Source organism: Drosophila virilis, chromosome 5 (assembly GCF_030788295.1).
Source record: "Drosophila virilis strain 15010-1051.87 chromosome 5, Dvir_AGI_RSII-ME, whole genome shotgun sequence".
Taxonomy (NCBI): Eukaryota; Metazoa; Arthropoda; class Insecta; order Diptera; family Drosophilidae; genus Drosophila; species Drosophila virilis.
In genome coordinates this window covers 17,976,557-18,000,507 of record NC_091547.1, presented here as the reverse complement: position 1 = coordinate 18,000,507, position 23,951 = coordinate 17,976,557, and the positions used below count along the sequence as shown (strand labels likewise).

The window sequence follows — 23,951 nt, the reverse complement described above, 5'->3', positions numbered from 1 at the left end:
TACTACTACTACTACTACTACTACTACTACTACTCTAAAGCTATGTGTATGTGTACTTGTAACCAATTAGCAAAAGCATCAAAACGAAATTATGCCACTTTAAAACCTAAGCTAAAACCCCCACGACCCTCCCCCTAAGGACATACATTTAGTAGGCATCTAAGTTGGCAACTTGAACTTTTTAGCTAAGCATTAGCCACATCCCCCACTAAAAAAACTCATACTCAATATTTTTACTGTAGTCGTAAGTATGTACTTGTAACTGTAACTGTGTGTGTATGTGTGTAGTACTTAGTAGCAGCGCTTACCTTGAATGCCAAATAGAAGAAAAACTAAATTAAAGTAAAATATTAAAGAGAAAAGTAAAAAGAAAGTACATTTTTGCGTTTACCTATTGTTAAAAGTTGAGACATACATAATTATTGTACTTTAAGTTCCTTTTCGAAAAATAAGCGAGTAACTTGCAAAGTGACTGATTTTGTTAAATATTTTGAGGCAATTAGTGTTAGAGTGAAGCAGAAAGAGAGTGCTTAAAAAAACAAAGTTAAATACTATACTTTAATGTAAATGAAAAGCAAGTAACTTACCAAGCACGAACAAATTCCTTCCATTTGAATTTTTGCGCATTCGAATAGGCAAAAAATAAGTATATAAACAAGCTGTAAAATATTTTGAGAATTAAAGAGAGCATAATTTATAAATAAATCAATTAAAATCTTGAAAAATTAATTAAAAGTATTATGTTTAGTCCAGCTGATAAAGCATAAATTGTACAATTTTACGAAAGGTAAAGTTAAATTTTAATTTTATTTGTACACCTAATTTAAAGATGAAATTAAATAATAAAAATACACAAATTTATTTGAAATAATTGATTTTTGTATTGAACTAAATCAATTTTTAATTACTTACTTTATTTATCGGGACTTTAAGTTACAATAATTTACAAGGACCAAAAACTCTTGCATATTTTTGAAATAAATTTAAGAATTCCAAACAAATACAAATATTTGTTCGAAAAAAAAAATAAAATAATAAAACCCTCCACACAAAATATACAAAAATGTACATAAATGTTCAAGTAGCGAATTGCTCAAAAAATAATATACAAAATAAAAAGTAAATAACTAAAATTAAGCACAGAAAATACAAAAATACAGAACAATATTATATAGCAGGTGTTAAATGTTGTTTGAAATTAAGAAGCCACCAAAAATAGTATGGCACATGTAGCAGCAATTTGAATAGTGCGAAACTAAATAATATAAAAATATTATAAACACAAAAAAAACCCAAATATTTAAATGTAATATAGCAAAGCTTTGCGCTATTGTAAAATAAGTATTTTCAACAACCCAAAGTAGAGCTAAAAACATTATTAGCGCGCTGTTTTTTGTGTATAAAGCCAAAGCTTTTGTAATTTATTTCATATAACATCTTAGCTATATAGACATATGTATTGTATGCGCCATATAAAGTACTACTACATTTTAAGAGATCAATGTAAAAATCAACAAGAATTACTTAGAAGAACCTAACGCCAATTTAAGCAAAATTCAGATTGCAAACGCAAACATTTACGCAGAGTTCCAAGAATTCAGCGAACACAAACAACAACAAAAACAACAGCAACAACAATTACAAGTTAAAAGCGTTTCAAGCATTGTAAAAAATATAATTTGAAATTTAATTAGAAATATGCCAACATGCATAGATGGATATGTACTTATGTATGGATAGCCTAACTGTATGTGTGCCATGTAAAATTGAGTTAAGAGAGGGTTTTTTTGGTTTTTATAAACGAAAATTGCAAATTGTATTAACAAAGCAAAAACAAACACGTCGTCATGTTAACTAACAAAATTAATTATTAACAAATGGAAATTATGGTATTATATACATACATATAAATATATATGAATATATATTACAAAGAGTGGTCAAATGCATATTGTATTTATTATATGATTAATTATTATAATAATATTTACAAAATATTATTTATAAATACAAAAAAAAAATACATATAATACCGTAACACTTAGTTCTTAAGCGAAACAAAATACATTATGTGGCAAATTAATTTTTAAATATTACAGAATATATAATAGAAACTTCAAACAAAAGTCAGTTCATTTGTAGTGCAAAGAAAATGTGTTGAAAAACAAAAAAAAAAAACGATAAACATGAAATATGCATACGAAAATACAAGAATACGAAATACAATAAGCAAAGGTTTAAGTCATAGGCCCAAGATAAAAGTAACAACCACCAAAACAAATTTTTAGCAGTACGAATACGAATAACTACTAAAGAATTACTGGGTCAGAGCTACCCTACAGGGGGGAAGAGAGCAAAACATGAAATCAAAAGGCGCACCAGCATAAATATATATAAAAAAATAAAGCTCGGACCCTGCCCCAGAAATCAATTGCATTGCAATGGGTCAACAGCAGGGCCAACAAATAACTGTTAAATTTAAGCCAGATAAAGTTGCAATAGGAAGAGATCGCAAAAATTTACAAGTTTAAGAGACAAAGCAACAGACAAAATAGCCAATTTAGCATAAAGTAAAAAGTAAAAGCAAAGCAAAACCAAAACAAATGACAGCAAAAAAAAAAAAAAACACAAAATGAACATGAAATAAATTTAAAAATAAAAATGCAAAATAAATAATTTCTACTAAGGTTTCTTGTGGAGGCGAACAGCGTTCAACCAATGGAAAAGACCGGAAGTGGAAGTTTTCGGGGCTTTAAATGAATATAGCTCGGCTAAATGACGTCCGATCATAAGAAATAAATAATTTGGAGCTCGTGAACTTCTGTAAAATACATTAAAACCGAAAGTGCTTAACTTGAGAACCGACTCCAATCTATATGTTCTGAATCGTCATTTTTAAGTGCCCTTCTTGAGCTGAAAACTTGCCAGTTCAAAATTATACCCGAGATATTCTAATTTCACTAATTTTACAATTTTGAATTTCATAACTCGGCTAAATTAATGTGATCCTAAAATGATATGTCTGTTCTACTCGTAAAACTCTACAAAATAGACTGGAAATTCTAGATGTCACTGTCCTGACCATAAACTTAATACCAAGCGGATCCAGTTTTTAAACGATCCCTTTGTTGGCGAGAATCGCTTAACAACAGCATGCCACAGATATTTTCCTTTCACATTTGCTTGTCGGAAAATTCAAATTCAATCAATAATATGGCCTGACCTCTTCGGGTAGTGTATGCGTAACAATTGGCAACGTACGTGCAACCTGAATTCGTAATGAGATTTAGGAAAGATTGCAAATGCGCTTGCAACATGCAGCAGCATCCAATTGCTTCAATATGAATCAAAAAGGCTGCACCCCGCTGATGTGGCCAACGAAAGGGAAAGGCCGCAGCTAATTTTGCTGTAGAGGGGCAGGCGAGCGCGGAGACGCTTTGAGGACGCTTTGGGGCAATACGAGAGATTCCGGTTTTCATTTCGTACATTGGCCCAATGAGTTGTCAATATGGACTGCCGCTGCGTCTGGCAGCGTGGTTGTCGTTGTTGTTGTTATTGTTGGTCAGGTTTATTACTTGGAAGTCAAAAGTACAACGACACCGCAGGACGGCATGGTCAATGGCGATATGGCCATGTGGCGGCGGTGGTAGCGGCGGCTGCTGCTATACTTTTTGGCCTAAAGAGTTGGCCAACCTGTTTGCTGACAACATCAGCATTCAGTGGCAATGATAACGACGACAGCCAAGCAACCTGGCTGCTAGGCAGGCGGCTGGGCGGTGGGGTTAGCCGGTTTGCCACTTTGCGGCGCTAATGACGGCCAAATAGCCAAGGCGCCAGATTACACGAGCTGTGCGCGATTCAGTGCAGCGGGGGCGTACCGTATCGGCCCCGCTCTTGTTCATGCCAAGTGCACAGTCTATCGATTCGGCTGGCAACGACCAATTGACATTCCTTTTTGGAGTGGAATAAACTCGTAATGGCCCTGGCGATACAAATCTGGCCAAGATGCCAAGCGACAACTAGCGCTAATGTCGACGCACGCGCCAAGCGCCAAGCCAGCGAAAGGTGCACCGCAGCAATGTGTGGCCGAGGGTATTACCACTCGAGCGGGCTGGGGAGGTGATTACACATTGGAGCACCGCAAATATCCGCAATTGCCAATTGACATTGCTGTGCGCATTTCTTTTTAATTGTTGTCATGACCATAGCCACAAACCGGCTGCCCAGTCGCCAACTGGCGCCGCTGCTCAAATCTTTCATTTGCTTATGATATGATGCCCCACAGGAGGAACCAAGCTGAACAGGATTACCAACAAAAAAGCCACAATTTTATGTATACATCCATATATTCAATAAAATAAATAGTTTTGGTGCGTTTCAGCTAAAAGTGAATCAACCAATTGAATCATACCATTCGTAATTGTCGATTGCGCTACTATAAGGCGTGCCTGTTGCTCAGTCTGCCGCCTTCTGTTGCGGTGCCAATTTTGATGAAGTTATCGCAATTAGTTGCTTATGGTGAAATCGCCCAACTTGGCCAGCATGGGAAGTGGCTACCGGCCACTGTCTATTATATCTATTAGTCTATTATATATATGTGCACGCACATCTATGCGGTACATTTTTGAATAATGAGTAATCACTCATAATATTCATGTTAATGAGTGCTGATTAACAAATGTGAGCGAGGACAGAAATCAGGTAAATGCACTTGAAAGGATTTTATTTGCATATGTGCATGAATAAATCAATTTAATCATTACACATAAATTCCATTTACATTTGCTAAGCTTTGCACTAACTTTTCATCAATCAATTGAGATTAATCATAACTGAAGAAGAAAATATAAAATACGAATCGATAAATGTATTAAATAAACGTTTATCCGGAAAGAATGTGCTATGATTTTTTATAGTTAACTTTTGACATAATAAGGACAGGAATGCAATAGTATTTATTAAAATAAAATGTTAACATATATAAATATTGCTCGGTCGATTTAATGAAATAATGAAATTCTTTTCTTCGCGTACTTTAAGCAATTAATTTATAGAATCATTTATACTTAATTACATTGCCCGTTGCACTCAATCCCGCCTTTAGGCTGGTTATACAATTTCTGTTTTTCAAGCACTTTTCATTATCCGCACTTTTATTGGAGCAAATTTATTAAGTTCAGATGGCGACCCTTTGGGCGGCGCGACTTTAAGCGCGCTTAAAACGCTGACAATTAATTCATTGCTGCTGCTTCTTCTTCATCATCTGCTCATTGGCGTACGCACAAATAATTTTTCATACACTTTTATGAAATTTCACAGTTCAATTAATGCATTTTAATTTTAACTTTATTTTCCAATTTACTTCACACAGTTAAACGAGCGACGCGGCAAAATCGCCAACAACGGGCCAATAAAAAAAAAGAAAGAAAAGGAAAAAAAAAATTGAAAAAATATTGGAAAAAAAAGGCAACGCTGGCTGAATGCATGAAATACGAGTACAAAAATTGTTAACGCAAAATTAAAAATGGTTTTTGATTGATTGTTGCATAAAATTGGCTTTTGGTTCGAGTCGCCAGTCGCCACCGCCACCGCCCATTCATTGTAATTACCTTTTGGCTCATTTTATTTGCCCTGCGCACTTAATTAGCACGGAAGATGGGCGGGGTGGGGCGTGGCAGGGTGTGGCCTGGCGAGGCGAGGTGAGGCGGAACCGACTGGCCGGTTGGCCATTACACTTCGATGCGCTTTTCGGGAATACAATAAGTAAATACCAGAAATGAAATTAAATAAAATGATTTTAATAGATTTTCCGGAGCTTTCCCAGGGCTTTTACATTAATAAGCTGCGGCAAAGGCATTTCAATGATTTCCTCGACAATTTGTACCGATTTGGTTTTTGGTTTCCCAGCAACAAGTTTGACCATAAGGAAGGAAGTTGATTGTCAGCCAGCAGCATAAACAACAACAACAACTATTGCAGAAGCAGCTACTCAAAGTTGACTTTTGTTACAATTTTGCCAAATGCTGAGACTGCGCAAATTAGCCATCAACATCCAAGTTGGCCAAGTGGAGCAGGCGACGTGGCAGCGCGGGGCGTGGCCTGTGCAATTTATGAGTCGCATTTCCTTTGACTAAACCATGCAAGTCTCTTGGCATGCAGCTTGCTCGCCTGGCTTAGTTACATAATCTCAGTATCCCAGTCTCTCGGTCTTTAATCATAATTGTCTTGCACACATACAAACACGCACACACACTGCGACTTTTAATCTGGCCACGCATTTGGTTGTGCGGAAGACGAGAGGAAACCCCATCCAAATGACACCAAGCACAGCGAATTGGTGAAAGCCAAAATTGCTGCAAATAATAATTGCTCAAGTGGCATGTGCTCATGGTGCATGCAACATTCTCAGCGCACACACCAGCCGACGCTAATGAGATGCATTAGATAAGTAGACTCCATAAAGATCAGAAAGTTAAGCGAGCAAGCGTTGAACTTTAATTACATAAAAACTAAATAAACTTTATATGAAAGTACAATAAAAACTAGAGTATGATAGTTTTTATTGTACAATAAAAACTTGAGATAGTTTAATTCGTATTAATATTATTGAATTAAATGTCTTTTTAGTTTTGCAACAGTATTCAAATAAATGTTACAAAAATCGGGGAAAGTATAACAAGAGCTGTTAGAAATATTCAATGAATGCATTATAAACAAGTAAGAGGTTCTAGTCGGGAGCTCCCGACTAGAGGATACCCTGAACCCTCTTCTTCCAACATCAAATGCATATATATATTCTATTTTAGAAGCAACGTATCCTGTTTCGTGACTCTAGCTCTTATTATTTACCAAAATTTCCGAAAAATCGATTTTTATCGATTGCTTGGAAACGGAGTAAGTTATCGATTATCGGAAACAAGCTCAATCTGCGCAGGCACTAGGAGCACCTACATCTAAAACTTCAAGTCTATAGCGCTTATATGTTCTGTTCTGTATGTTTCTTTTGCCTGTTACATACATTTGAATTTTGCACAAATACAAAATACCCTCATACCCATTTTTAATGGGTTCAGGGTATAAAAATAGAGCATTATGATTATATTTGATATTAATATTATTATTTAGTAAAGTAACTATGTTTTTTAGTTTGCAACAAAAATTATAGTATTTGTTACTTGTTATTTGAAGCCGGAATATTTTTTAGCTGTCAGTCCACATTAGAAATTTAATAAATAAAATATTTTCATAAATCTGTACTTGATATGAAAAAGCAATCTTTGGATATGCAATAAATGAAGCGAATCACCGCAAGGCATATATTATAGAAAAGCTGGGCAATTTTCATAAATCAGTTAAAATACGCATGTTACGGTTGTCCGCCGGGTGCGTCATTCAGGTGCAAAAGCAGCCTCCCCCCTCCCCCCTCCCCCCTCCACTAATATCAAACGAACGGCACATGAATCAATCAGCTCCAGACGTCAAATGCCTGACAATAAAAGCAACAAAATCCGTCGAATGCAGCTCATTAAAATTTAATGGAAATTGTAAAACAAATCGTGAAAAGCACATGGCAAAAAGAAAACAATGCGAGCAGAAAAAACGAAGGTGATCAAAGACAAATATAACAATAAACATAAATAACAGCACAGGTGTAATAAGTATATGCGATAATAGCCAAAAAATAGAGTAAAGCAAGAAAATTGAAGAGGCGCAACTGAAGTTACAGTAGCTAAGGGCAAAAGCCGGGTTGGCAAATATCTATGACAAGGGCTTTCACTACCGAGTAGCTTTTCTTTATGATTGTTGCTGTTGCTGTTGTGTTTTCCACACAATTGGCCAAAGCGGCGGCCAGGCCAAAAAACCTGTTGCACAGTTTTCCCGCATACGCTTTTTGGCAGGGTCAATGCTGCCGTAGAAAGCCATAAAAAAATGTCATTGCAAAGGCGGCAGCAAGCGCACGAGAAACAGAAAGAGAGAGGGCGCTAGGCAGGGAGAGCTGCGCTTGCGCAATCACTGGATGGACAAGTTTGGTGCTACAGTTTAAGGATCGACAGCGGCAACTGCCGCAACAGCAACAACAACACAACCACAACCCGAACTTCAACAACATCCACAGCCACATCCACATCCACATCCACATCTACATCGAGTGCGACTTCGACTGCATCGACTCCAGCGATCGAAAAGAAAACGAAATGCGCGATCCACCGCGGTTTCACTTTCATTCGCAACGCGCACGCGCAGCTGACAGGGTCGCCAACGTTGAGTGCTCCCCCAGCAAAAGGCAGAAGGCAAAAGGCCGACTGAGCATAACTCAAGTGAAGACAGTTCCCACAATTCCGAATCCTCGGTAAACAAACGCCAGACAAACGTAACTCATTTTGAGCAATTGAAATACGTCGCGTTTTTGGTTTTAGCCCTCATATTATTGCCAAAAATACAGCTTGGGAAAGTGCAAAGAGAGTTAATATATGGATAGTTTTCAGTTGAATTAAACGTGTGCAGAAAAGTGATTAAAAGTGCGTTTTAATTGTGCGGCAACACATATAAATAATTAAGTGCTTTAATTACGCTGCGCTCCTCCATCCCCCCACTCCTGAACCAATCGCTCGAAATATTTAATGGATGCAGGTAAATTAATAATCAAATGCTGCATTTATAATGCACATTAAGCGTGGGAAAATGAAATGATTTCAATTATAAATAAATCAACTGGGCTGAGCTGGTAAAACTAGAGAAATTAACTCCAGAAATTGCACAATAATCAACGAATTGTTTTTGTTTGTAAGACGTTGATTGTAAGACGTTAATTAATGTTTTATTAGCGATAAAATTGACAAATAATATTCCAAAAGTGTTAAGGGAAACATTTTACTGACAGGTTGATGCAAACGGAGAAGACCCTGAAACTTTTAAATAGCATAAAAAATAAATTAGTTAAAAAAACATTGAGATAAACTTTTTATGTTTTATTAGAAAGTATATGTTTTTCCTTGACGTATTTCTTCAAATTAATATTTTAAAAATCTTTTCCATCAAATTCGCTCTTAAGATAAATGATAAATGAATACTTAAATTTCCAAATACTTAAACGACATAGCTTCGCGCGGAGATATGACGTTCCAAAACGACATAACTCCCCGCGGAGTCGGTGTGAAAATCGAAACTTTTACGATGTTTTTTTTTAATATCTCGGGTAAATAATGTTTGATTTAAAAATATTATACCTTTTTGAATGCGTACGGATCCCAACCATCAATTGGCATTCAAGAAAATTAAACATCGTTTTGTTAAAAAAAATTTGACCCAAATCGACAAAATAGCAAGGAGTTAACATCACGTTTTTTTTTTTTTTAATAGAGGTCGGTGCGAAAATCGAAACTTTTTTATTATCTCGGATAATAGCTCCGCGCGGAGATATGACGTTCCAAAACGACATAGCTCCGCGCGGAGGTATGACGTTCCAAAACGACATAACTCCCCGCGGAGATATGACGTTCCAAAACGACATAACTTCCCGCGGAGGTATGACATTCCAAAACGACATAACTCCGCGCGGAGGTATGACGTTCCAAAACGACATAACTCCCCGCGGAGATATGACGTTCCAAAACGACATAACTTCCCGCGGAGGTATGACGTTCCAAAACGACATAACTCCGCGCGGAGGTATGACGTTCCAAGACGACATAACTTCCCGCGGAGATATGACATTCCAAAACGACATAACTTCGCGCGGAGGTATGACGTTCCAAAACGACATAGCTCCCCGCGGAGATATGACATTCCAAAACGACATAACTCCGCGCGGAGGTATGACGTTCCAAAACGACATAATTCCGCGCGGAGATACGACGTTCCAAAACGACATAACTCCCCGCGGAGATGTGACGTTCCAAAACGACATAACTCCCCGCGGAGATATGACATTCCATAACGACATAACTCCGCGCGGAGGTATGACGTTCCAAAACGACATAGCTCCGCGCGGAGGTATGACGTTCCAAAACGACATAACTCCCCGCGGAGATATGACGTTCCAAAACGACATAACTTCCCGCGGAGGTATGACATTCCAAAACGACATAGCTCCGCGCGGAGGTATGACGTTCCAAAACGACATAATTCCGCGCGGAGGTATGACGTTCCAAAACGACATAACTCCCCGCGGAGATATGACGTTCCAAAGCGACATAACTCCCCGCGGAGATATGACGTTCCAAAACGACATAACTCCGCGCGGAGGTATGACGTTCCAAAACGACATAACTCCGCGCGGAGGTATGACGTTCCAAAACGACATAATTCCGCGCGGAGGTATGACGTTCCAAAACGACATAACTTCCCGCGGAGATATGACGTTCCAAAACGACATAACTTCCCGCGGAGATATGACGTTCCAAAACGACATAACTCCCCGCGGAGATATGACGTTCCAAAACGACATAACTCCGCGCGGAGGTATGACGTTCCAAAACGACATAGCTCCGCGCGGAGGTATGACGTTCCAAAAAGACATAACTCCCCGCGGAGATATGACATTTCAAAACGACATAACTTCCCGCGGAGATATAACATTCCAAAACGACATAACTCCGCGCGGAGGTATGACGTTCCAAAACGACATAATTCCGCGCGGAGGTATGACGTTCCAAAACGACATAGCTCCCCGCGGAGATATGACGTTCCAAAACGACATAACTCCCCGCGGAGATATGACATTCCAAAACGACATAATTCCGCGCGGAGGTATGACGTTCCAAAACGACATAACTCCCCGCGGAGATATGAAGTTCCAAAACGACATAACTCCGCGCGGAGGTATGACGTTCCAAAACGACATAATTCCGCGCGGAGGTATGACGTTCCAAAACGACATAACTCCCCGCGGAGATATGACGTTCCAAAACGACATAACTCCCCACGGAGTCGGTGCGAAAATCGAAACTTTTTTATTATCTCGGATAATAGCTTCGCGCGGAGATATGACGTTCCAAAACGACATAGCTCCCCGCGGAGATATGACGTTCCAAAACGACATAACTTCCCACGGAGATATGACATTCCAAAACGACATAACTCCGCGCGGAGGTACGACGTTCCAAAACGACATAATTCCGCGCGGAGGTATGACGTTCCAAAACGACATAACTCCCCGTGGAGATATGACGTTCCAAAACGACATAACTCCCCGCGGAGATATGACGTTCCAAAACGACATAACTTCCCGCGGAGATATGACATTCCAAAACGAAAAAAAACTCCGCGCGGAGGTATGACGTTCCAAAACGACATAACTCCCCGCGGAGATATGACGTTCCAAAACGACATAACTCCCCACGGAATCGGTGCGAAAATCGAAACTTTTTTATTATCTCGGATAATAGCTTCGCGCGGAGATATGACGTTCCAAAACGACATAGCTCCCCGCGGAGATATGACGTTCCAAAACGACATAACTTCCCGCGGAGATAAGACATTCCAAAACGACATAGCTTCGCGCGGAGATATGACGTTCCAAAACGACATAGCTTCGCGCGGAGATATGACGTTCCAAAACGACATAACTCCCCGCGGAGATATGACGTTCCAAAACGACATAACTCCGCGCGGAGATATGACGTTCCAAAACGACATAATTCCGCGCGGAGGTATGACGTTCCAAAACGACATAACTCCCCGCGGAGATATGACGTTCCAAAACGACATAACTCCCCGCGGAGTCGGTGCGAAAATCGAAACTTTTTCGATGATTTTTTTTAATATCTCGAGTAAATAATGTCTGATTTAAAAATATTATACCTTTTTGAATGCGTACGGGTACCTACCATCAAATGGCATTCAAGCAAATTAAATATCGTTTTGTTAAAAAAAATGCTGAAGACAAAAAACCGATTAGTTCGTAAAGTCGACCTTTTTGATGATTTCTTGGAATATTTCCGTCAAATAATGTCAGATTTTCGAATCTTATACCATTTTTGACTCGTAAGGATCAGTTCTATTAATTGGCATCAAAAAAAGGAAATCCAGAATTTTGACCCAAATCGACAAAATGGCAAGGGGTTACATCACGTTTTTTTTTTTTAATAGAAGTCGGTGCGAAAATCGAAACTTTTTTATTATCTCGGATAATAGCTCCGCGCGGAGGTATGACGTTCCAAAACGACATAACTCCCCGCGGAGATATGACGTTCCAAAACGACATAACTTCCCGCGGAGATATGACGTTCCAAAACGACATAACTCCGCGCGGAGGTATGACGTTCCAAAACGACATAACTTCCCGCGGAGATATGACGTTCCAAAACGACATAACTCCCCGCGGAGTCGGTACGAAAATCGAAACTTTTTCGATGTTTTTTTTTAATATCTCGGGTAAATATTGTCTGATTTTAAAATGTTATACCTTTTTGAATGCATACGGATACTTACCATCAACTGGCATTCAAGAAAGTTAAACATCGTTTTGTTAAAAAAAATGTTGTAGACAAAAAAACGATTCGTTCGTAAATTCAACCTTTTTGATGATTTCTTGGAATATTTCCGTCAAATAATGTCAGGTTTTGGAATTGTATACCAATTTTGACTCGTAAGGATCACTTCTATCGATTGGCATCAAAAAAAGGAAATCCAAAATTTTGACCCAAATCGACAAAATAACAAGGGGTTACATCTCAATTTTTTTTTTCCAAAATCGAGGTCGGTGCGAAAATCAAACCATTTTCGATGATTTATTTTAATATCTCGAGTAATAGCTTCGCGCGGAGATATGACGTTCCAAAACGACATAGCTTCGCGCGGAGATATGACGTTCCAAAACGACATAAGTCCCCGCGGAGATATGACGTTCCAAAACGACATAACTTCCCGCGGAGATATGACGTTCCAAAACGACATAACTCCGCGCGGAGGTATGACGTTCCAAAACGACATAACTCCCCGCGGAGATATGACGTTCCAAAACGACATAACTCCCCGCGGAGATATGACGTTCCAAAACGACATAACTCCCCGCGGAGGCGGTGCGAAAATCGAAACTTTTTCGATGATTTTTTTTTAATATCTCGAGTAAATAATGTCTGATTTAAAAATATTATACCTTTTTGAATGCGTACGGATCCCTACCATCAAATGGCTTTCAAGCAAATTAAATATCGTTTTGTTAAAAAAAATGCTGAAGACAAAAAACCGATTAGTTCGTAAAGTCGACCTTTTTGATGATTTCTTGGAATATTTCCGTCAAATAATGTCAGATTTTGGAATTTTATACCAATTTTGACTCGTAAGGATCAGTTCTATCGATTGGCATAAAAAAAAGGAAATCCAAAATTTTGACCCAAATCGACAAAATGGCAAGGGGTTAACATCACGTTTTTTTTTTTTTTTAATAGAGGTCGGTGCGAAAATCGAAACTTTTTTATTATCTCGGATAATAGCTCCGCGCGGAGGTATGACGTTCCAAAACGACATAACTCCCCGCGGAGATATGACGTTCCAAAACGACATAACTTCCCGCGGAGGTATGACGTTCCAAAACGACATAACTCCGCGCGGAGGTATGACGTTCCAAAACGACATAACTCCGCGCGGAGGTATGACGTTCCAAAACGTCATAACTTCCCGCGGAGATATGACATTCCAAAACGACATAACTCCGCGCGGAGGTATGACGTTCCAAAACGACATAACTCCGCGCGGAGGTATGACGTTCCAAAACCAAATAACTCCCCGCGGAGATATGACGTTCCAAAACGACATAACTCCCCGCGGAGTCGGTGCGAAAATCGAAACTTTTTTATTATCTCGGATAATAGCTTCGCGCGGTGATATGACGTTCCAAAACGACATAGCTCCCCGCGGAGATATGACGTTCCAAAACGACATAACTTCCCGCGGAGATATGACATTCCAAAACGACATAACTCCGCGCGGAGGTATGACGTTCCAAAACGACATAACTCCGCGCGGAGGTATGACGTTCCAAAACGACATAACTCCGCGCGGAGGTATGACGTTCCAAAACGACATAACTTCCCGCGGAGATATGACATTCCAAAACGACATAACTCCGCGCGGAGGTATGACGTTCCAAAACGACATAACTCCGCGCGGAGGTATGACGTTCCAAAACGACATAACTCCCCGCGGAGATATGACGTTCCAAAACGACATAACTCCCCGCGGAGTCGGTGCGAAAATCGAAACTTTTTCGATGTTTTTTTTAATATCTCGGGTAAATATTGTCTGATTTTAAAATGTTATACCTTTTTGAATTCATACGGATACCTACCATCAACTGGCATTCAAGAAAGTTAAACATCGTTTTGTTAAAAAAAATGTTGTAGACCAAAAACCGATTCGTTCGTAAATTCAACCTTTTTGATGATTTCTTGGAATATTTCCGTCAAATAATGTCAGGTTTTGGAATTGTATACCAATTTTGACTCGTAAGGATCAGTTCTATCGATTGGCATCAAAAAAAGGAAATCCAAAATTTTGACCCAAATCGACAAAATGGCAAGGGGTTACATCACAATTTTTTTTTTCCAAAATCGAGGTCGGTGCGAAAATCAAACCTTTTTCGATGATTTATTTTAATATCTCGGGTAATAGCTTCGCGCGGAGATATGACGTACCAAAACAACATAGCTTCGCGCGGAGATATGACGTTCCAAAACGACATAACTCCCCGCGGAGATATGACGTTCCAAAACGACATAACTTCCCGCGGAGATATGACGTTCCAAAACGACATAACTCCGCGCGGAGGTATGACGTTCCAAAACGACATAACTCCCCGCGGAGATATGACGTTCCAAAACGACATAACTCCCCGCGGAGATATGACGTTCCAAAACGACATAACTCCCCGCGGAGTCGGTGCGAAAATCGAAACTTTTTCGATGATTTTTTTTAATATCTCGAGTAAATAATGTCTGATTTAAAAATATTATACCTTTTTGAATGCGTACGGATACCTACCATCAAATGGCATTCAAGCAAATTAAATATCGTTTTGTTAAAAAAAATGCTGAAGACAAAAAACCGATTAGTTCGTAAAGTCGACCTTTTTGATGATTTCTTGGAATATTTCCGTCAAATAATGTCAGATTTTGGAATTTTATACCATTTTTGACTCGTAAGGATCAGTTCTATCAATTGGCATCAAAAAAAGGAAATCCAAAATTTTGACCCAAATCGACAAAATGGCAAGGGGTTACATCACGTTTTTTTTTTTTAATAGAGGTCGGTGCGAAAATCGAAACTTTTTTATTATCTCGGATAATAGCTCCGCGCGGAGGTATGACGTTCCAAAACGACATAGCTCCCCGCGGAGATATGACGTTCCAAAACGACATAACTTCCCGCGGAGATATGACGTTCCAAAACGACATAACTCCTCGCGGAGGTATGACGTTCCAAAACGACATAGCTCCCCGCGGAGATATGACGTTCCAAAACGACATAACTCCGCGCGGAGGTATGACGTTCCAAAACGACATAACTCCGCGCGGAGGTATGACGTTACAAAACGACATAACTTCCCGCGGAGGTATGACGTTACAAAACGACATAACTTCCCGCGGAGATATGACATTCCAAAACGACATAACTCCGCGCGGAGGTATGACGTTAAAAAACGACATTACTCCGCGCGGAGGTATGACGTTCCAAAACGACATAACTCCCCGCGGATATATGACGTTCCAAAACGACATAACGCCCCGCGGAGTCGGTGCGAAAATCGAAACTTTTTTATTATCTCGGATAATAGCTTCGCGCGGAGATATGACGTTCCAAAACGACATAGCTCCGCGCGGAGATATGACGTTCCAAAACGACATAACTTCCCGCGGAGATATGACATTCCAAAACGACATAGCTCCGCGCGGAGGTATGACGTTCCAAAACGACATAACTCCGCGCGGAGGTATGACGTTCCAAAACGACATAACTTCGCGCGGAGGTATGACGTTCCAAAACGACATAACTTCCCGCGGAGATATGACGTTCCAAAACGACATAACTCCCCGCGGAGTCGGTGCGAAAATCGAAACTTTTTCGATGTTTTTTTTTAATATCTCGGGTAAATATTGTCTGATTTTAAAATGTTATACCTTTTTGAATGCATACGGATACCTACCATTAACTGGCATTCAAGAAAGTAAAACATCGTTTTGTTAAAAAATATGTTGTAGACAAAAAACCGATTCGTTCGTAAATTCAACCTTTTTGATGATTTCTTGGAATATTTCCGTCAAATAATGTAAGTTTTTGGAATTTTATACCAATTTTGACTCGTAAGGATCAGTTCTATCGATTGGCATCAAAAAAAGGAAATCCAAAATTTTGACCCAAATCGACAAAATGGCAAGGGGTTACATCACGTTTTTTTTTTTTTTTAATAGAGGTCGGTGCGAAAATCGAAACTTTTTTCTTATCTCGGATAATAGCTCCGCGCGGAGGTATGACGTTCCAAAACGACATAACTCCCCACGGAGATATGACGTTCCAAAACGACATAACTTCCCGCGGAGATATGACGTTCCAAAACGACATAACTCCGCGCGGAGGTATGACGTTCCAAAACGACATAACTCCCCGCGGAGATATGACGTTCCAAAACGACATAACTCCGCGCGGAGATATGACGTTCCAAAACGACATAACTCCCCGTGGAGTCGGTGCGAAAATCGAAACTTTTTCGATGATTTTTTTTAATATCTCGGGTAAATAATAACTGATTTTAAAATGTTATGCCTTTTTGAATGCGTACGGATCGCTACCATCTATTGGCATTCAAACAATTTAATCATTGATGGGTTAAAACAAGTTGTTGACAAAAAACCGATTCGTTCGTAAATTCAACCTTTTTGATGATTTTTTGGAATATTTCCGTCAAATAATGTCCGATTTTTGAATTTCATACCATTTTTGACTCGTAAGGATCAGTTCTATCGATTAGCATCAAAGAAAGGAAATGCAAAATTATGACCCAAATCGACAAAATGGCAAGGGGTTACATCACAATTTTTATTTCCAAAATCGAGGTCGGTGCAAAAATCAAAACTTTATCGATGATTTTTTTAAATATCTCGGGTAATAGCTCCGCGCGGAGATATGACGTTCCAAAACGACATAACTCCCCGCGGAGTCGGTGCGAAAATCGAAACTTTTTCGATGATTTTTTTTTAATATCTCGGGTAAATAATGACTGATTTTCAAATGTTATGCCTTTTTGAATGCGTACGGATCCCTACCATCAAATGGCATTCAAGCAAATTAAATATCGTTTTGTTAAAAAAAATGTTGAAGACAAAAAACCGATTAGTTCGTAAAGTCGACCTTTTTGATGATTTCTTGGAATATTTCCGTCAAATAATGTCAGATTTTGGAATTTTATACCATTTTTGACTCGTAAGGATCAGTTCTATCAATTGGCATCAAAAAAAGGAAATCCAAAATTTTTAATCAAATCGACAAAATTGCAAGGGGTTACATCACAATTTTTTTTTGCCAAAATCGAGGTCGGTGCGAAAATCGAATCTTTTTCGATGATTTAGTTTAATATCTCGGGTAATAGCTCCGCGCGGAGATATGACGTTCCAAAACGACACAACTCCCCGCGGAGATATGACGTTCCAAAACGACATAGCTTCGCGCGGAGATATGACGTTCCAAAACGACATAACTCCCCGCGGAGTCGGTGCGAAAATCGAAACTTTTACGATGTTTTTTTTTTTAATATCTCGGGTAAATATTGTCTGATTTTAAAATGTTATACCTTTTTGAATGCATACGGATACCTTCCATCAACTGGCATTCAAGAAAGTTAAACATCGTTTTGTTAAAAAAAATGTTGTAGACAAAAAACCGATTCGTTCGTAAATTCAACCTTTTTGATGATTTCTTGGAATATTTCCGTCAAATAATGTCTTGTTTTGGAATTTTATACCAATTTTGACTCTTAAGGATCAGTTTTATCGATTTTTAAAAATTACTTTTTAATAAATGTAATAAACATGTAATTTAGTTAAGGGGCTTTCCGAGTTATCTTTTAACGTCTATTATTGACTTGAAACTCATTTTGAACGTGCCCAAAAATCAATTTTAATCGCATTCGCTCAATTAAAAGTGTTTCACTTTGGGATTGTGCACTTAAATTGTGATCAATTTAAGAGTTTATGGAAATGAGATTATTATTGGCAAAGTAATCTAGAGTAGAAATTTATTATTATGAACTTGGTTTCGGCTTCACCTGTTTTCACAAAATTTACTTAGTTGATTTGTTGCTGCTGCTGTGGTTGTTGTTATTTGGCCAACATGTTGTGCGAAACCCGCTTCTGCGGCTAAGTGCATTGTAAGTGCTTCGGGCCAAACATGAATGGGGCTAGTGAAATATGTTTTGGCGTGCATATTTAATGGCCATCAAAGCACAGCAACAACTACAACAACAGCAGCGGCAATAACTATGTGAAAACCCGTACCGAACCATTTTAAACGCCATCAATTTCAATTTTCCAAATTAAATGTGCGTCGGCTGAGACGTCTGCGGCGGCTAAGGCGGCCTCTCGGCCAGCGGCAGCAAATAATTAATAATTCATTACGTTGTGGCAACTGCAATGACATAAGCCCAAGCCGAACGCAGCCAAGTTCAACAACTCGCAATGAAAGCGATAAATGGCAAACGACAAGCGACAATAGACGAATCTTTAGGGAAAATTCACACAGTAAAAGAGAAAGAAAAACGCCAAAAAGCCAAAACGCTAAAATGCCACGGCGAACGCTGCCACTTAGGAAAAATCATCATGAAACTTATCGCAAAAATCAAACAGACCCGCCGGTTGAGACTGGTGCCGGCTCCTCTCCGCTTTGGGGGCCAACCCGCTTGACTGCTTGCCATAGGCAAAAAGCTGTTAAGTGTTTGCTTGAGGAATGCACAGTTTGGGGTTATTCACACCGAAACTTAATGCTCTTTTGGCTATTTCCGTAACAGCGCCGCTGCCATGTGGCCCAAACTTGAACTGCTAGCAGCGACGGCCGCTGTCATTGGCATCTGTCTGCTGGCCACGGCTAAAGTAACCCACGCATCGGTATCTGCCGGCAGCACCACCAACCTGCCGCTGCCCCTGCAACCGCCCACAATACCACAAAATGCGACAACGCCAACCGGCAAAGACAACAACGACAACAACAGCGACAACTGTGATGACGCCTTGAGTGACAGCCGGGAGGCGGTGGTAAGTCCAAGTTTAGCGACAGAATTTGGCAGGTAATGAGACTCGCTTTTGACAGCTTAATAAGAAGGTAGTCAGCGAGCTGCAGGTCAACAATGATCCGCCCACAGCCAGGGAAGTGCTTAAGGAAGCGAAGCCGAAGGAACTGGAAGAGACAACGCAACAATTTGTGGGGTAAGCTTACGCAAAGAGTTAAACTAAAAGCAATTTCTTCCACAACTTAAGTCATACTTATAAAAAATTCGTTGTCTTAGATCACGGGAAATAGACAACTTTTAAGTAGACTGTAGATGGAAATAGCAAAGAACAGCACAAAAATCTCGTCTGTCAATTTGTGAACATAATTGTGGGCTTTGCTTTAGAGCTTACCACGCAAGGCGGATAGATACATTTTCTGATCCATCAGCCATCCGTACCATCTTCCACATATATTTTCCACCACGAAGTGGAACTGAAATTGCGGATGTGTAAGCTGGTGGCAATCAAGGTTACGTAAAGCAAAAGATTACGTTGACACATTCAGGCGTAGGAATTAAAAAGCATTTTGATAGACAAAAATATCTCCGGTTCACTACATAATAATAATTTTTTTGAAATCGTGCGAAATTGAAAGATACTTCTTTAGACGAATATGGAAAATTCAGTTACACTTACACGAAATGCATTTAATATTTTAAATCACAGTTTGTAGATTTTATCAATTTTATTTTATTCACTTCCTTTACATTGCAGCGTGCCTGGTTTTCTGCCCACGGTACTGTCCACACCCGAAGAAAGCAGTAGCATTGCCACGCCCACAAATGGTCATGGCTATATACAATTCGATATCAATGAAGAACTGCCCAGGCCAACTGTGCGTCGCGATAAGAAGCCAAAGTCCAAGAAGGACACAGTAAATGAGGTGCTCTTCAGCCTGTTTCCCAACGGCTTCTCGGACATCTTTCGCTTTAGCGGCAGCGAGGCAAACACAGAGGCAGCCACAGATACACCGAACACCTCGGCAACCACTACAAATAAAGCGGTGGTGCATGCCACAACTGCAACGGAGTCCAGTGCCAACACAGAGTCTGTAACGTTGCCGCCTAAGAACGAGACCTTTTACAGCTACCAGACGACCGTGACAAAGGAGTATCGACGCGAGCTGCGGCCAGGACATACGCAAATCGTAGTAGAGAAGGTCAGCAGTGCCGAGCGAGAGCCGTTTACGGACGGCAGCAATCACATCTCCCGGGATGAGCTGCTGCGCATAAATCGCGCCGCTGTCGCATCTCCAGTGCTGCCCAGTTTACTGCTGCGCCCCGAGATCGAGGGCGAGGACAATGAGACTCTCGTCGCCGCCGAGAGTGCGCCCATTGTCATACTTGGCGAGCAGGAAGCCGAATTCGAGGAAGGTCAGAGCATTGAGGACAATCAGATTGCGGAATCACGCCACATGGATCAACAGCTCTACCAGCGACGGCTGCCAGCCCCCGCTCGGGACGTGGACTCTTCCTCTCACACCATTGAGAGCTACAGAAGTCAAGAAGGACCCGCCGATCACCAGCAAATCAATGTCCACATTGTTCACGATGAGTCGCAGGCAAAGGTGCCAGATGCGCCAGAATCACAGCCACAGCAGGCACTGGATCACTTCCAAGCCCATAGTGAGCAACGCTTCCAGCAGCATCATCAGACCCAAGAGGCACCTTCGAGGCAGTTTCTGAAGACCTTCAAGCCTATCATTTCGGACAGTGCCGACAGACCCATACCCAAGGGCACCTTCCACTATGAGTCCAACAATCCACCAGCACGCACACTCTACAATCCGCCCAAGGAAGTTGCCTACGAGGGTCCGTTTGTAAGACCCGCCGCCCAGTTGAGCTACCAACAGGAGTTGAGTCTGCAGAAACCACAACCTGAGCCGCAGGGTCCCCAGTTCAAGCTGAACACGCAGGCAATAGCTTCTCCTTCGTCAGCTGCTGCTCCCGCATCTGCACCTAGCGAACACTCAAGCTACGGTGGACCTACGCCCAGTAGTTTGGTCTATGTTACGGTCAACTCACATAGCCCGACGGCCGCTGCGCCTGCCGCGCATCAAGCCAAGGAGCAAGCGGTGCCACAGCTGCCTAGTCCTCACGAATATGTCTCGGAAGCCGCTGCCGAGCCCTCGCAGCATCATATACAGCATGCGCCTGCACCTAAATCCCATACAAACACACATTCCCAACCTGAAACTCAGCTCTTGGTGAAGCCCAATGGCTACACATTCGTTGAGGTGCAGAAGTCCGTAAACATCCACAACAAACTCATTACTGAGAAAGACGGACGTTTGGTGGAGATGCATGAGACCATTTACCATCCGCCGCCCTATCAGCAGAATCACTTTAGCTTCACCTCTTCGGGCTACAGTCCTAAGGAGTTTGTATCTGCCGCTTCGCCAGAGACGGCTCCTGCACCAGCACCAGCACCCGCACCAGCCCCGCCTTCAACTGCAACTAACTACGTCTCCCTAGCTGCTAATCCCATCAATGTTGAGCAAGTGGAATACGATAGTGCACCACAAGAGGGAGCTATCTCGCATGCAGCCATCAACATTGATGTGCCCCATCAGCCCAGAGGTCACGACGCAACACATGATGCACACCATGAAGCACCCCACTACCAGCCAGAGACCGTGGTGGACAAGCATTTGCCCCAGCCGTACTCGGTGTCGGTTGAGAAAATCGTTGAGCGTCCCGTTAAGGAAATTGTGGAAAAGCACATACCCGTGCCATATGCTGTCCCCCAGCCGGTGCCCGTGCCCGTTCATGTCGAGCACTATGTGGATCGTCCCTATCCCGTTGAGACCATTGTCGAGCAGCCTGTGCCCTATCCCGTGGAGACAATTGTTGAGAAGATCGTCGAGAAGCAGGTGCCCGTTGAGGTGGAGCGCATTGTCGAGAAGCCCGTCGAGGTGGAGAAGATTGTGGAGAAGTATATAGATCGCCCGATGGCCATACCCATTCACGTGCCCGTCGCCATACACATGCCCATGCCACCGAACCACTCACCCGGCTTTAATTTTGGCTCACATCCCAATGCGCTGCACCCCTGGACGCATGCCTCGGTTGCTCATATTCCGCCCAAAGTTCTGCAGCACTATTACACTCGCATGCTGAAAAAGCTGCTGCCCCAGTTGGCAGCACCACAGACGACTGCCAAAACTGCGTCGAAGACTACCGCCAAGGCAACCCTAGTAAAGCCTCCAGTTAGGCCTGTGCGTGGCGAGGCGCCCAAGGTGGCAACCTTCAGCCTGGCCGACATGCGCTTCGACCTGCGCCCGCCGCCACCGCCGCTGGGCTCACCTTGGCTTCAGGGCGCCCGCTACATATACAATACACTGCCCGAAGACTTGTCCGTAGCAGCTGCCTCGGCGCCCGCCCACATGGTCAAGTCCTACATAGGGCCCGTGCCCACAACAAGCACGAGCAGCGAGAACAACGGCAGCGAATTTGATGAGTTTCAACGCTGGCGCAATGGCCACAGCCTGAAACGCAGTCCCGAATTCGGACGAAATTTGCACCTGGAATACGGCTTCAAGCCGCCGCTGGTGCCCTCGGTGGAGATCGACGATAAGGGCATGCCCCTGAAGCAAGCGGACGCAGCAGTGCAGTAGTTGAAAGATGTTAACCAGTTGAAATGAAAAGCGTGCCAAAATATACAGCATAGTTATTATTGTCTATTTATGTATTATGTTATAAATGCGCATTTAATAAATTTACATTTAACCAAGTTATATCAAATTTACTGAAAGAAATCGTGTGAGTAGCTGTCAGTTTGCCCCGTATACCAATATAAGTATAATAACAAATGGAACGCAATTTGCATCAACTGCAGAAAATCTTCTACACAACCTCACTTTGCACTGTACATAACCTCACTTAAGAGGTGCTCGACTGCGCAACGCTGCTCAATTTAGCTGAAAAGCTACTGATATCTATCTTCATATATGTTTGACACTCAGCAAATCTGAAGCCTACAATTAGGCGCAATATTAATTAAGCAAATGACAATGACAGCAGCGCTGCGGGACTGTACCACATGTACCTCATGTGTGGCATGTCTGCAGTGGCGCGCGGCCAATTAAAAGTAAGCCCAAAAGCGGATTCTGCAGAAAAGGGAAAAAATTATTAATTTTCTTAAGTAGCATTTATGTAAATGAAAAATGCTACATGCGAACACGAAGGGTTGTACTGCCCCCGAATGCCTTATCTTTAACTGGCAGCAAACAGGCCCTCACAACAGCCCCGAGCCGGGTCTCAATTTTAAAATGGCGGCACGTCTGCTGCTCTAACGCCCGACAGAGGGCGGCAGCGTGCAAAGATTTATATGACAGCTAATAAATTTACAACACATGTAGCTCAAGATATTAGAAATATTTTTGGTGACAAGCGCTGGGTCCACACGTACGACGGCTTTTGAATGTTATTGAAGCATGCTTTTAGGCGGGCGACAAAATAAAAAACAGCCTCGCAAATATTTACACAGCCCCAGCGCAGGGCACGTCGACCCACGACGACTGCAGTTGACATCTGACGGCAGCAAACTGTCAATAGTCAAGGAGCAGCACCAACAGTAGCAGCAGGAGGAGCAGGAGCAGAAGGAACCAGCTCTGGCTGCCAGGCAGACAAACCGTTTAGCGTACGTGTTGGCGGAAACGGAAGCACTACAGCAGCGCGCCGAGTGGCAAGTGGC

At 41.5% G+C, this 23,951-nt stretch overlaps 1 protein-coding gene and 2 long non-coding RNA genes across 5 annotated transcripts in view; 2 read left to right on the top strand and 1 right to left on the bottom strand.

Annotated features, from left to right (window-relative positions):
* LOC116651113 (uncharacterized) overlaps nt 1–5,153 on the bottom strand; it is a 38,718-nt gene extending 33,565 nt beyond the window's left edge. For 2 of the 3 annotated variants that reach the window (XR_004304130.2, XR_011416902.1), the window contains exons 1-3: nt 5,075–5,153; nt 588–659; nt 309–529 (exon numbers count right to left, since the gene is read on the bottom strand). This is a non-coding gene — a long non-coding RNA (uncharacterized lncRNA). The remainder of the gene's footprint in view (nt 1–308; nt 530–587; nt 660–5,074) is intronic. The other variant, XR_011416903.1, reaches the window with a different exon arrangement.
* Nucleotides 5,154–5,165: 12 nt separating this feature from the next.
* LOC116651112 (uncharacterized) lies at nt 5,166–6,519 on the top strand. The gene is made up of 3 exons (XR_004304129.2): nt 5,166–5,275; nt 5,372–5,763; nt 5,825–6,519. It is a non-coding gene; the product is annotated as an uncharacterized lncRNA (long non-coding RNA).
* Nucleotides 6,520–7,918: 1,399 nt separating this feature from the next.
* Nucleotides 7,919–22,988, top strand: LOC6626922 (titin). Its single transcript, XM_070210052.1, has 4 exons — nt 7,919–8,631; nt 18,998–19,241; nt 19,297–19,412; nt 19,971–22,988. The coding sequence occupies exons 2-4, from the start codon at nt 19,008–19,010 to the stop codon at nt 22,870–22,872; spliced, it is 3,252 nt and encodes a 1,083-aa protein (XP_070066153.1). The 5' UTR covers nt 7,919–8,631; nt 18,998–19,007; the 3' UTR covers nt 22,873–22,988.
* Nucleotides 22,989–23,951: the final 963 nt, after the last annotated feature.

What these genes read in the sequence shown, in the direction of transcription:
- LOC6626922 (XM_070210052.1), top strand. Translation starts at nt 19,008, where the DNA reads ATGTGGCCCAAACTTGAACTGCTAGCAGCGACGGCCGCTGTCATTGGC. An exon ending in GTGACAGCCGGGAGGCGGTG is followed by an intron (nt 19,242 to 19,296) that starts GTAAGTCCAAGT and finishes CGCTTTTGACAG; the next exon opens with CTTAATAAGAAGGTAGTCAG. An exon ending in ACAACGCAACAATTTGTGGG is followed by an intron (nt 19,413 to 19,970) that starts GTAAGCTTACGC and finishes TTTACATTGCAG; the next exon opens with CGTGCCTGGTTTTCTGCCCA.